Source organism: Grampus griseus (genome assembly GCF_964374135.1).
Source record: "Grampus griseus genome assembly, chromosome: 14".
Lineage (NCBI taxonomy): Eukaryota > Metazoa > Chordata > Mammalia > Artiodactyla > Delphinidae > Grampus > Grampus griseus.
Window position 1 is genome coordinate 10,100,661 of NC_139008.1, and position 15,087 is coordinate 10,115,747.

Consider the following 15,087-nt stretch of genomic DNA (forward strand, 5'->3'; position numbering starts at 1 on the left):
CTCATTTAGTATTTTGAGGAACTGCCAAACTATTTTGAAAAGGAGCGGTACCATTTTACATTCCCAGCAGCAATGTACGAGGATTCTAATTTCTCCGCATCTTCACCAGCACTTGCTACTGTCTGCTTTTTTTTTATTATTTATTTTTTATTTTATTTTTTTTTTGAGGTATGCGGGCCTCTCACTGCTGTGGCCTCTCCCGTTGTGGAGCACAGGCTCCGGACACGCAGGCTCAGCGGCCATGGCTCATGGGCCCAGCCACTGCACGGCATGTGGGATCTTCCCGGACCGGGGCACGAACCCGTGTCCTCTGCATCGGCAGGCGGACTCTCAACCACTGCGCCACCAGGGAAGCCCCACCCATTTTTAAATTGGGTAGTTTGTATTTTTATTATTGTGTTGAAAGAGTTCTTATATATTCTGGATGCTAGGTCTTTATCAGATATATAATTTGCACATGTTTTCTCTCATTCTGTTTGTGGTCTTTTCACTTTTTGGATAATATTCCTTGAAGCACAAGAGTTTTTAATTTTGCCGAAGTTCAGTTTGTCTTTTTTCTTCTTCGGCTGCTCGTGCTTTAGATTTTATATCTAAGAGACCATTGTCTAATCCAAGGTCACAAAGATATACGTCTGTGTTTCTCCTAAGAGCACTGTAGTTTTAGCTCTTATACTTAGGTCTTTGATCCATTTTGAGTTTTTAAAAAAAATTTATTCATTATTTTTGGCTGCATTGGGTCCTCGTTGCTGCATGCAGGCTTTCTCTAGTTGCGGCGAGCGGGGGCTACTCTTTGTTGCAGTGTGTGTGCTTCTCATTGCAGTGGCCTCTCTTGTTGCAGAGCACAGGCTTTAGGCGCACGTGCCTCAGTAGTTGTGGCGCCTGGGCTTCAGTAGTTGTCACTTGTGGGCTCTAGAGCACCGGCTCAGTAGTTGTGGTGCACGGGCTTAGTTGCTCCACAGCATGTGGGATCTTCCTGGACCAGGGCTCGAACCCATGTCCCCTGCATCGGCAGGCGGATTCCCAACCACTGCGCCACCAGGGAAGTCCCGAGTTCATCTTTTTTAATATTGTGTGAGGTAGAGGTCCAAATTGATCTTTTTGCAGGTGGATATCCAGTTCTTCCAGCACCATTTTTTGAAAAGACTATTCTTTCCCCATTGACTAGTCTTGGGAACCCTTGTTGAAAATCAACTGAATATAAAAATATTGGTTTATTTCTGTACTCTCCATTCTATTCCATTGATTCATATGTCTATCCTCATGCCAGTACCACGGAATACTGATAATGACAGCTTTGTAGTAGGTTTTGAAATCAGGAAGTACACATCTTCCAACTTCGTTCTTTTTCAAGATTGTTTTGGCTCTTCAGGGTCCCTTGCATTTCCATATAAATCGTAGGAAAGTTTTCCAATCCATGAACACAGGATGTCTTTACATTTATTTAGTTCCTTAATTTCTTTCAACACTGTTTTGTAGTTTTTTGTTTTTGTTTGTTTTATAAAATAGTGCAGCCACTTTTTAAAAAATATTTATTTATTTATTTGGCTGCGCTGGGTCTTCGTTGCGGCATGCGGGATCTTTAGTTGTGGCACGCGAACTCTTAGTTGCAGCATGTGGGATCTAGTTCCCTGACCAGGGATCGAACCCGGGCCCCCTGGATTGGGAGCATGGAGTCTTAGCCACTGGACCACGAGGGAAGTCCCTGTTGTGTAGTTTTCAGTGTCCAAGTCTTACACTTCTTTGGTTAAATTTATTCCTAAGTATTGCATTCTTTTTGATGTTGTGGTAAATGGACTTCTTTAAAATTTCAGTTTTTGATTGTTCATTGCTAACATATGGATATACAATTGATTTTTGTATATTGACCTTGTATCCTGCAACCTTGCTAAACTTATTTATTAGCTCTAATTTGTGTGTGTATTCCTTGGGATTTTCTATATACAAGATCATGTCATCTGCAAACAAATAGTTTTACATCTTCCTTTCCAATCCGGATGCCTTTTTTATCTTACCTAATTGCCCTGCCTAGGACCTCCAGTACAATGTTGAAAAGAAGTGGCAAGTGTCTTGTTCCTGGTCTTAGGGGGAAAGCCTTCCGTCTTATTAAGTATGACATGAGCTATGTAGGTTTTCTGTAGATGCTTTTAATTATGTTGAGAAAGTTCCCTTGGATTCCTAATTTGAGTGTTTTTTTTTCTTTTTTTTAATCACGAAAGGGTATTAGATTTTGTCAAATGCCTTTTTCCTACATCTATGGGCATAATCATGTGGGTCTTGTCCTTTATTCATGATGTTGTTATTCCACTGATAGATTTTCATATGTTGAACTAATCTTTCCTTCCTAGGATCAATCCCACTTGATCATTGTATGGTCAGGCCATTCAAGATGGCTGTTCTTCTGTTCTCTGTACATGCCCAGCTCGACAAGTCCCTGCTTCACTCACATGACTACCCAGTCCTCCTAATTATAGGGCTTAGTTAGTAACTGGTACATGCTTGCCCCCTGCCCCAGCGCTGTGTTCCTGGTAACTGATGAGCCAACCTGATGTCGATTCCCTCTATAAATGGTAGCCTCCTTCTCCTCCAAGCAGTAAAGGTTGCGGTTACGTGCTGCCTACTGTTTGCCGCACGGTGGGGTGTTGCTCCAGGACTTTGCTTCAGATGTGTAAGATTCCCCCTGTCCAATAAGCCACTGATGTCTCCGTCGCTGGGCTTTCTTTGGTCTCGAGGCTGGGCAACTACAAGGCTTGCAGGCCTGTGGGGTGCAGCCCAACAGTCATGATGTATAATCCTTTTTATATGTTCCTGGATTCATTTGCTAGCATTTTATTGAAAAAGTTTGTACGTCTATGAATAAGCGATATTTTTCTGTAGTTTTCTTGTGTTGTTTTTGTCTGGTTTTGGTATCAGGATGATACTGGCCTAACAGAATGAGTTTAGAAGTGTTCCCTCCTCTATCTTTTGTAAGAGTTTGTGAGGGACTTTATTATTTTTTTATTTGTTATTTTTTAAAATTTATTTATTTTATTTTTGGCTGCGTTGGGTCTTCATTGCTGCGTGAGGGCTTTCTCTAGTTGTGGTGAGCAGGGTCTACTCTTCGTTGCGGTGCCCGGGCTTCTCATTGGGGTGGCTTCTCTTGTTTCAGAGCACGGGCTCTAGGCATGCAGGCTTCAGTGGTTGTGGTGCACAGGCTTATTTACTCCGCGGTGTGTGGGATTTTCCCAGACCAGGGATCGAACCCATGTCCCCTGCCTTGGCAGGCAGAATCTTAACCACTGCGCCACCAGGGAAGTCCCGTGAAGGACTTTAAACACTTGGTAGAATTCACCAGTGAAGGCACTTGGTCCTGTGCTTTTGTTTGTAGGAAGTTTTTGAATTACTAATTCAAATTCTTGTTATATGACTATTCAAATTTTGTGTTTTATCCTTAGTCAGTTTCAGTAGTTTGTCCATTTCATCTAGGTTACTCGATTTGTTTGCGATAGGCTGATTGCCCCCCACAAAGATATCCAAAAACCTGTGAACAGATGATGTTACATGGCAAGGGGCAATTAGGTTGCAGATGGGATTAAGTGTGCTCATTGCTAACCTTCAGAAAAGATTATTTTGCATTATCCAGCTGGGCTCCATGTAATCGATGTACGGGGTATTTAAATGTGAAATAGGGAAGCAGAAGAGTCAGTGTCGGAGTGGTGTGATTCGAGAAAGACTGTTAATTCCTTGATCTTGGGCTTTTGTATCCATGTTCCCTTGGGCCTGGAAGGCTTCTCTCCCATATCATGCAGCGTCAGCCAGGAAGAAAACAGAATGGTACTGATGCTCTGACATCCATCAGCATCAAGGAAGCCTGGGTGCACTATGTCTCAGCACAGCTTGTACTGTGCATTCTTCATTTCTGGGGACCCTGGAGATGGGGTCCTTGCACATGTAGAAGACCTACGGGATTTCCGTGGGCCAAGATGTTATGTGTGCACGTGTAAATGTGTGTCGGAGGTCTTCCGAGAGATCTGTGTTGCAGATGGATCGTGAGGTCCTGGTGGGGGTAGCTTCCGAGCACTGGTGGGGCCGTGTTCACTGGGGCTCCCCGAGGGCCAATCGCCGTTCTGAGCAAGTCACACTGATTGTCTTTTTGGATTTAAAAATGTCTCCCTTACTTAAAGGATATAGACATCAATACTTCAGCATGTGAGTATTTAACTAAATGGTTACAAAAACATTCAGTGCTATGGAATAGAGTCCACGATGTTAGGCAGTTTGGAACTTTTTGGCATCAAGAAGGAAGCTGTTCTACAAAGATCTCTTGAAGAGTTCTGTCATTTCCAAAAGCAGGAGAAAGATTATAAATTCACACATTTAACGTAAATGTTTTTCTTCAAATAATGTACTTCTTTCTGAAAAATTAAAATAGATCAACTGCAGGTACATCTAACTTGTTCATTCCACTGATGCCTTTTGGAGCAGAATCTGTAAGTATCCTATCCCTGACTGTACACGATTTGATCAACACCAAGGTCATTTAAGTTCAAAAATATATTCTTGGGAGCCAAGACGTAATTTAATTAAAAGTAGTTTGTTCAAAACAACAGTAATTTAGAAACAAATGTTACACTGATTCTTCATAAGGGTCACATTCAACTCAGCAAGCACATTCGAGTGCTCAGTATGTAGAAAGCCCAGGCTTGGGGCTCCAGGGCAGGAGTAAGATGCTGTGTTTCCTGCCACTAGCTGAGGGAGTCCTGGCAAAAGCATAGATAGAACACAGCAGGTCACACTAAACGCTGGAAGCTCCCTGCAGGAGTTGAGATTCTGACTGTGCCCAGAAAGAAGCAGGGGAACTCCTCAGTGGTCTGCAGGGTGGGAAGGGAGTCACAGGGAGGGATCAGCTTATATAAAAGCCCCGTGGAAGGTGGATTCAGGGCACGTTCAAGGAATCACAGACCGAGCTGTGTGTCTGAAGAGCCCAGGGAGGGTGATGGAGGCAGATGAAATAGGAGGGGAGACCAGAAAGAGCAGTAGGAACGTGGAAGGAAACTGGGACTTTACGGGTGGTAAGGAGTCACAGACAGTGTGAGTGGGGGACAGAGGTGGACAGATCCCAGTTTTCAGAGAACAAGTGATTGGGGTGGGGTGTGTGGGATGGATTGAAAAGAGATCCTCTGCTCAGAGGGAAGGAGACTGGTCACAAGGGACAGGCCAGGCGGGGGCGGACGAGGGTGGGGTGGGGTTGGCCCAGGACAGAGCAATTACCACAGAACTTCCACTGGTCTCTGCCTTTAGATATTTTGAAACAAGTTTTTTAGCAAAAGTTTCAGAGCTACGTAATGCTGCAGAAAATTTTTCAAAGTTAAGATTTTGTAGGAAACATTTCTGATCCGATAATGTTTGAGGATGTGACTGCAAATCGTCCTGCACTCTGTCTCCATTCCCAGTGGAGCTGGAAGATGGAGAAAGACTCTGAACACCGTACGGCAGTCACAGCGACATGATGGTACCATATCGTCAAACTGACATCACGCTGGGGTCCAGCGGGATTTTGGTCTTTGGGTAGAGAACCAAGCCACCTAACTGCACACAGCACCCACCTGTGCCATGTTTGGAAAGTTTGTGTATTTGGTAACAATTGTCTTCTCCCCGTTGAACTTGTATGCTGTCAATGAAACAACTATTAAGAAAAGGCACTTGATGGACTTCCCTGGTGGCTCAGTGGTTATGAATCCACCTCCAATGCAGGGAACATGGGTTTGAGCCCTGGTCCGGGAAGATCCCACATGCCGCGGAGCAACTAAGCCCATGTGCCACAACTACTGAGCCTGTGCTCTAGAGCCCGTGAGCAACAACTACTGAGCCTGCGTGCTACCACTACTGAAGTGTGTGTGCCTAGAGCTCGTGCTTCACAACGAGAAGCCACTGAAATGAGAAGCCCACGCACGGCAATGAAGAGTAGCCCCCACTCGCTGCAACTAGAGAAAGCCCGCGCACAACAACAAAGACCCAACGCAGCCAAAAATAAATTAATTAATTAATTTAAAAAAAAAAAAAAAGAAAAGGCACTTGAATTTCTTAACTCATCTCCATCTCTTTTAACACTTACTATTTTCTCAGCAACCTAGGGGACACACTGGACAGAAGAGAATTAAGGCGGGAATATTTTAGATCACACAAAATAATATTTAACAGACAAACTCTAGTAAAATGCAGCCTGAAATGTCTTTACATTCACGGATGCCCAGAATCATGTGGATTCAGGCTAAGTATCAATACAATCTATTTTATGACTGTAAAGTTGTTTCCCCTAATGGCCGTGTGTTAGATCCTGGGTAAGTGTACATGGATATTTACGACTCTTTTCCTGTTTTTCAGATGGGTACTGATTAAAATTTTCCATCACAGATAACTTCTAAAGAAGAAAATTATTAGAAAATGATATTACCTTGCATACTATATTCATAGTAATTAGGATCTTCTGATTCTTTCTTGACTGACATAACTGTTGCTTTCGGTGAAATGCCTTTGAACGCAATGGAAATTATAAAATTATGTGTTAGGCTAGACTTACGAACAGAGATATGACTGGTTAGTATATCTTCCAGGTTCTGTTTGGATCAACACAGCAACACGGCAATCAGCAAAAGAACTTGTAGCTCATGCAGTAGGAACAAATGGTTTATCCATATAAAAATATAAATATAAAATAATAATAAAACAACATAAAGCAAAGAAGGAAGGGAGGAGAGATGGATGGAAGGAAGGAGGAAAAGAAGGGAAGGAGAAAGAGGTCTAATTCCCAGTTTGGGGAAAGTTTCCCTTTCAAGATGGATGAATATGTACATGCATTTATATGCAATATAAGTATTGCAAATATTCTGCTGTAATGGGGCCCAAATTGGCACAGATAATCTTAATTTACTTACTACAACAAAATGAATTTCAAAACCTGGGGAAACTACATTGGTTAAACCAAAAGGCTTTATCAGGGAAAGGCGTAGTGGATGGCAAAAATTAGCCACAGATGTCTTCCATCCCAGTAGATACACCTGTTTGCAATGGAACTTTCCCACTCCTATTTTCTAGAAGTGGAAAACTACTCCACCTTTTGAATCTGGGCCTGGCCATGTGACTTGCTTTGGCCAGTGGGATGCAGGGAGAGGCTTGAAAAGTGCTCGTGCATCAGCGTCTGCTGTTTTTGGAGCAGAGTTGCCACGTGAATGAGCCTGGAGGATGTGAGACCAAGAGGAGAGGTAGGCCCAACTCTGGCAGCTGAGGCCTCGGCCCCGGGAGTGAGGCCAGCCCAGACCAGAAGGACGGCCTGGCCAACACACAGAATTGTAAGAAAGACTAAATTATTGTTTGAAGCCACTAAGTTCTGGGGTGCTCTTTTATACCGCACTAGATAACTGATACTGAAGTATACATATAATTTAACTGTGAAAGTTAATAGAAGCAAAAACAAAAATTGTGACAAGCTTGGGATTTCACTGTTCAGTGTTAATTTACAAGTTGGGGGAGGAGGTCTTCTGAAAACCTTTAACAGCTCTGTTGGCATAGGGATAGTAAGATTGGGTATTAACGAATGTGACTGTCAAAAAGAAAAATTTGTTAAACTGAGGAACAGAATGGACACGGCCGATGGCCATATCAGTGAAATGGATACTGCCCTTGAGCAAGTTGAGGAAATTGCTCAGAAGTGGGACAGAAAGGTAGTCTGATGGAAAGATTAAAGGAGAGCTCACAAATGGAGGTCTACTTGTGCATAAAAAAGAAAAAAGCTTTTTACATGTTTGTAAGTGATCTGAAAGAATCTGAAAGAGCTGTTGCCCTTAAAACGGGTATGGAATTTGAGGTGCAGTGAGATTTAAGAGAGATGGAGTTTTGAGAGGGGAGGAGTGAAGAGGAATTTTACTTATTACTACTTATTACACTACTTATTACCACTTCCTACACTGAATTTTTATTTAAAACATGTATAACTTTTGTAATTTATAGTAAAACTTTAAAGTACAAAGATTTGATAAATAGGTGACAGCTGGGCTGTCAAAGAAAAATTTCTTTTCAATGCAGGCAACTGAAAGCAGGTTTGCCGGTGCAGAATGCAGAATCGCTTCAGCCTTTCCTCAAAATATGAGGGGGGAGGGGGAAATTCAGAAGTTAAAACCATTTAAACGTTCTGTGCAGCAAGTGCTACACAAACATCACAGGAAATAAGGCCAATGGATGGTCAGCTCACAGAAGCCTGCAGGCACCTGGAAGCAATTCACATCACGAAATCCATGGTAGAAAGTCACATTATTAGGGATTGTTTACAGGGAATCACATCTCCAAAGAGAGGCCTCAACAAAAGAGGCCTTTTTTAAGGCTGGCGGGAAACACTCATCCACCCAATAGCTGGTGAGGACGGAAGGGAAGGCGGTAGGGCCGCGGGTCCTTGAAAGGGCCCCCCGGGGAGAGCCGACAACCCGTCACTCCCACCCCGTTTGTTTTCCCGGTTTCTGAGAGGAGACTGTGGCTTGGGGGTTTTAAATTCTCTGTTACCAACAGACATGCAGGCAGAATGTATCTGAGCTTGGAAACGCATCCAAGGCTAAGATTAAAGGGCAAGCGTGTAAGGTGTGTCACGTGTAAGTGGGATGAAGACGCCACAGCTGAATTCTGTTGGCTGAAATATCTAGCTCCTTTTTGTGGACTTGTGTTGGTTTGACCTAGAATACCTACAATGGACAGGCGCTCTTTTCAGGCTGACGTTGAAGGTGGAGCTTCTACCAAGCACATGTTATCTGTGGATAGGAGTGACCCTGGGGTATGACAAGGGTGGATTCAGGCTACTCCTGCCTCAACGGACTGGGGAGGCAGCTGAGCATAAACCACATCTCCCACCTTCGGCAAAGCTCGTGCTCTGACCTCCATCTCACTGGAGGTAACATCTCTCTTCGCCTCCTCTCTCCATCTTTTCTTTATATTGAATATTTTTCTTTTACATTATCTCAGATTTAACTTTAACTTTACATTTGGAACTGTTTATTTCTTATTTCTATGTTGCTTTTCTAAACATTATTAACTTCTCCTTTTACCCCGTACAGTCAGCTTGTGTTCATCTTTATCTTTTTGAGGTTTGAGTTTCAGTTTTATGTACTTATTTTAGGTTTTCTAACGTTTCTACTTCTAATGCTTTCAATACTTTTCCATCCCTTGAGTAAACATTTGAGTTAAAAAATTTTTTTTCTATTTTTAACCTTTAACATTTTTCCTTCTAATGCCTTTTTTTTTTTTTTTTTTGAGGCGTGGAAGAGCAGGGATGGGGGTTAACTACTCTCACCATCAAAGAGGGATTTTTTTTCCCAATGTACATTGTCATAGTAATGTACGTCTATTGTAGAACATTTAGAAATGACAGAGTGTAAGAAAGCAATAAAATAAGCTATGTCCAAAAATAAAAACACTGCTTTATTCATAAATCAAATTCATAGTCCAAATGTGTATTCAAGACTTTTTACTCATTTAGCAGTCAAGTTCTAATTTCCATATAATTAAAATAATAACTTTGTCTACAAATATATCTACTTAATAACATCTTAGTACCTAATATTTATTGAATTAGAAGGCTTTTTTTTCTAGATATTTGAGTAAAATATGATTATTCTGCAAATAAGGCCCCCGTTGAGGTTCATTAGTGACCTATCCCCATTATCTTGTTGATTCTTTGGGATTTTCTACCCAAATATGGACCAATATATCATCTGCAAATTAAAGACAGTTTTAGTTTGTCATTCCCAATCCATATATCTTATATTTCCTTTTCTTGTCTTACTGCATTAGCTAGGACTTTCGGTATGATGTTGAAAGGGAGTGATGAGAGGGGACATCCTTGCTTTGCTCCTGATCTTAGTGGGAAAGATTCTAGTTTCTCAGCATGAAATATGATGTTAGCTGTAGGTTTTTTGTAAATTTTTTTTTATCAAGTTGAGGAAATTCCCCTCTATTCCTGGTTTACTGAAAGTCCCATTTTTAAGTAAAACAAACGAAAGGAGTCAAATAATGACCTGCTGAACACCTGATTCTACAAGCATCAGTGTACATACCAGAATCTTCCATGGGTTCAGTCTTCACACTTATGGGGGCACAGCTAAAAGGAGAAGGGAATGCTGGTCAAGATGGGCAGGGTGAGAACTGCCCAAAGGCATCTGGACACACTGAATCTAATCCCCAGATCTCCATACCATCATAGGTTCCCCTCCCCCCATCAAACTGAATGCAAAGCTACCTCAACTTTAATGTTGTAACAAATTATTAAGAAAGTTAAAGGTGTCAATGAATATATTCTCATAATCCCAAACATCCTTTTGAATAAAGAATATGTAACAAAATAAGACATTCCATAGCCTAAAAACTAATACATTTGGGTTAGATGTGGACTTAATTTTTTATTTATCCCTTACCTTTCACTTGGTGATGTCACTGATCGCTCAGCATCTGTTACCAACCCAGGCACACCTGTGCATGAGTAAAAAGACACACGCTAGCCTCTGTCTGCACCTTGAAATATGACAACATTCAAAGGCATATAAAGGGAAAGCGAATACAAAGAGAACAGAATTCCTGGCTCTAGGTCATCATGGAACAGCAGTGGAGGAGAGACCAACTCAAAGCAGCCCCCAGGGCCTGGGCCATCTGTGTGGGCACAATGGGGGCCAAGGAGCAGACCTGTGCCGGAGCGACCTCTGGCAGGTTACTAAGCCTCCTCGTGCCTCAGTTTCCTCGTCTCAAAATGGTGGTTGGGTGAGGATTAATTAATACATGCAAAGTGCTTAGAACAGTGCCTATCACAAAATAAGTGTCAGCAGCAGCGATTACCGTTATTTCTATAATGACAATACAAGCCACCTGGGACAACAGTTACCTGGTCACCTGCCACCCCTCACCCTCCAGTCCCTCCTTTAATGTGAACTGGGGGACCCCAGGAACTCACAACTGCTCCAGAAATACCTGCTCTGTGAGTAGCCCATGCACAGGAGTGTCTCATGGCCCTCTATACCCCAAGGTAGTCCATGTGGACAGACCCTCCACCCACCCCTGCCACCTGGCTTCTGTACCTATATAGGCTCAGCATAACACCCTCTTTAGACCTGGTCTTTCATGAACAGCTATGGCCCAAGGTTTCCAGCTATGATCCAGAATAATAATCTGAGAAAATAAGGAAGTGGGCACAGATGGATCTCTAAATGTTCCTGGTAAACTTACTATTTTCTTTTTTGGTCCCTTCATCAGTTAAGGAGCTTATGAGGGGTCCTGGTTTCCCAAACACGGTCTCAAACACCCTGCACATAACTTTCTGCCTGACCACATGGAATGGGCTTCCTGGGGGAACCAAGCTATTGAGATCCTGCTTATCTTGGGGGCCAGCTCCTCCAGGAAGCTCTTCTGACCACACAATTCTAACCCCTTCTGGGGGCTCTCAGGGATTTCCTCCACGGGTCACCCCTGGTTCTCTGAACAGTCTCTTTCCTCCTCACAGATCATGTATCTCAGAAGCACGGGAACGGTCACACAGCCCAGACCACTCCTGAATCCCACAACGCCTGGCCTGTGGTTGGTGCTCAGAGACCAGGAAGTCACTCCAGCATCCTCACACTCCGGTGCACATGGACAAGGTAGATCTCCTGCCCTCCGAGGGCTGGACGCAGACGCTCGCCGGCATGTGAGCCGACGGGAGGGTGGCGTCCCGGCCCTTAGGCTGGGTATGTGTGTTTCCCTGAGCTGTAGTCCCTGCAAACATCCCCACCACCCCTGGCCCCGGGATCAGAGGTGGCCTCCTCAAAGCAGGAAAGACAAAGCATAAACAAGCTTTAGAATGTGCCAAACTTGCATTTGAATTAAGAAGCAGAACTGGTTTAGCAGTCAAGGGCAGTCACCAAGTATGAGAAGCTGTCACTTACCAAGCTGACTCACGGGACCCAGGAAGGGTCTGCAAGAAAACCAATACTGTTACCTGACATGAACACACAAGACGGACAGATTAAACATCTGAATAACCAACTTCTAAACATAACGGGACAGAACTAACTAACCGAAATTAAGTCAGTGTATCAGCTGTTAGGAGGGGGTAGAGCCTATCACCTGTTGATAAGGAATGAAATCCCCGCTTTGTTCTCCAAAATCCACTTCAGGGTTGCAAGGTCATAGTTCTCAGGGTGTTGAAAGGGGACCCCTTCTGGGAGCCCCTGCACCACTACGGCTGCCTGGTCCCTCAGCATCTTCTCGTAAGGAACAGGCACCATCGCTGTCGTCCCCAAGGCTTTGCCTAGAAGAAGCAGCAGGATGTCTTTAAATAATATGAGCATAAATCCCTGATAGTCAGTTTCACTTAGTGTCATAAACACAGGTGGTGATATTTGGTTCTGAAATTTATTAAAAGCTTAAAGTGTCCTATGCCTCTATATCTCAAGTTAATAAAATTTCCGACCAAAAGGCCAAAAGAAAAAGTATAAAATGTTTTCCTTTAAATCTTCACATAAGAGAATATAATAGGTTGCATAATCTATAAAAATATTGAATCACAGGGGCTTCCCTGGTGGCGCAGTGGTTAAGAATCCGCCTGCCAATGCAGGGACATGGGTTTGAGCCCTGGTCCGGGAAGATCCCACATGCTGCGGAGCAACTAAGCCCGTGAGCCACAACTACTGAGCCCGTGTGCCACAACTACTGAAGCCCGTGTGCCTAGAGCCCGTGCTCCGCAACAAGAGAAGCCACCACAATAAGAAGCCCGTGCACCGCAACGAAGAGTAGCCCCTGCTCGCCATAACTAGAGAAAGCCAGCGCGCAGCAACGAAGACCCAACACAGCCAAAAATAAATAAATAAAATAAATAAATGTATTTAAAAAAATATTGAATTACTATGTTGTACACCTGAAACTAATATAATATTGTAAGTCAACTATATTTCAATAAGTAAATTAATTAACTAAAAATAATCTATTTCCAAAAGAAAGAAAATAATAGGTCTTTTTCTCCATTCTCTTGGAGGTTGCACAATTCAGGGTGCTCACCCTGGTGCACCCAGGGCTGCAGGGAACAGCCTGAGGTTACTCAGGCTGCAGCCAAAGAGGATGAGAGCCCTGCCCAAAGCTTAGCTGTCCCTGTGTCACACTGTACAGATTGGGCCAACTTGCCTGTAGAAAGCTGAGTCCACCTGGGGATATGTCGGTGTCTCTGCACTGGCTGACCAGCCCCGAGGTGCTGGAGCTCCATTTCTCATATGGAAGTGTAGCCTGAGACCCTAAGATCCCCTGTGCTGGAGGAGTCCCACAAATCCAAATGGTCACAGGGACCTGCAGGTCACACAGATGTTTGCAGCTGTCTAGGAATGATGACCCAGGCCCTAAGATGCTAAGGTGCTTCTATCACAAGTACAACACCTGCAGACTTCCTTGTTATCTAGCTTTTTTAAGCACTGTGTAGGTATTAAAAAAAAAAAAATCCCTGTCTCCATGCCTGTGGGAAGATGTGGGTAGGTGGGGAGACCAATGAGGATGAGGCTGGTGCGTGAACCAACCATGAACATCTAATAACTGCATGGCCATGGGGAGGGGGCTCTGCAAAGACTGAAGGCTGATGAATTCAGAGGTTCCAATGGACCAGAAGAGACCAAGTGGTCTTCCTTAAGAAGACTTGATCTGGTACTTTACTGGCTCTTCCCTTGATGTGAATGTGGATTTTTCCAATGTTAGAGACGGTCTAAATAGTCACGCTGATAAAATGATTTCTAAAACCATCTTCTGTAGTGAACTATTCAGAGAATTAATGCTTAAAGTGAGCTTTACCGTAACAAAAGCAGAAATAGTCCTCGACGGCTTTTCTGAGTATTTCCGTTTCTCCTGAATCAATCTGCATCCCGTTGGCAGGGCCTGGGGGTTTCACCTCCTGCAGCCCTTCGGCAATGCCTGTAAACGAGTGATCAGTACAAAGTCAGTATCCAAGTATCTGTACTGTGCGTTTTCTTAACGTCCATGCTTCTGGTACTGAAAGGAAAAAGGAATAGACATAAAACAAGATCTTTTTTTTAAAAATAAATTTATTTATTTATTTTTGGCTGCATTGGGTCTTTGTTGCTGCGCGCGGGCTTTCTCTAGTTGCAGCGAGCAGGGGCTACTGTTCGTTGCAGTGCGCGGGCTTCTCACTGTGGTGGCTTCTCTTGTTGCGGAGCACAGGCTCTAGGCGCGTGGGCTCAGTAGTTGTGGCGTGCAGACTCAGTAGTTGTGGCTCACGGGCTCCAGAGCGCAGGCTCAGCAGCTGTGGCGCACAGGCCCAGCTGCTCTGGGACATGTGGGATCTTCCCGGACCAGGGCTTGAACCCGTGTCCCCTGCATTGGCAGGCGGATTCTTAACCACTGCGCTACCAGGGAAGTCCAAAACAAGACCTTTTAATTAAAAAAAAAAAATACACAACAAAGAACAGGCTATTTCTGATGAACAGGGTAAAATAACATAGTGATCACCTGTGAAATGAATCTACTGATAAACAATAAATAATTCCACATATAAGGAAATATTAGTAGTTCAGAGGAAATGGTAACAGAAAATTGTTTGCTGGGAATTCCCTGCCGGTCCAGTGGTTAGGACTCTGCGCTTCCACTGCAGAGGACTCGGGTTCCATCCCTGGTTGGAGAACCAAGATCCCGAAGGCCAAGTAGGGAAGCCAAAAAAAAAAAAAGAAAAAAGAAAATTATTTGCTATCCAGTCTGCAAGTGACAGTCACTGTGTAGGAAGACCCTCAGCACTGGGCAGGTTCGGGAACAGCCCCCCTGTCAGCTGCTACTGCAAAAGTTTTGAAACTGTTTGTTTTCATCAGGGTTAGTCAGGACACAGAAACCACACATTAATTTGAACAGGGAAAGTTTAATAAAAGAATCATTAGTGGGACTTCTCTGGTGGTCCCAAGGTTAAGACTCTGTGCTCCCAATGTGAGGGGCCCGGGTTCGATCCCTGGTGAGGGACCTAGATCCCACGAGCCATAACTAAGAGCCTGCATGCTACAACTAAGACTTGGTGCAGCCAAAAAAAAAGAACCAAAACAGAATCGTAGTAACAAGGATGAA

At 43.6% G+C, this 15,087-nt stretch overlaps 1 protein-coding gene across 1 annotated transcript in view; it reads right to left on the reverse strand.

The window, feature by feature from the left end:
* LOC309832455 (general transcription factor II-I repeat domain-containing protein 2) overlaps nt 1–15,087 on the reverse strand; it is a 53,497-nt gene that overhangs the window by 14,291 nt on the left and 24,119 nt on the right. The window contains exons 4-9 of the mRNA XM_082670269.1: nt 13,813–13,932; nt 12,109–12,292; nt 11,928–11,956; nt 10,431–10,485; nt 10,074–10,117; nt 6,431–6,508 (exon numbers count right to left, since the gene is read on the reverse strand). Of these exons, the coding sequence (XP_082526395.1) occupies nt 6,431–6,508; nt 10,074–10,117; nt 10,431–10,485; nt 11,928–11,956; nt 12,109–12,292; nt 13,813–13,932 (510 nt within the window). The remainder of the gene's footprint in view (nt 1–6,430; nt 6,509–10,073; nt 10,118–10,430; nt 10,486–11,927; nt 11,957–12,108; nt 12,293–13,812; nt 13,933–15,087) is intronic.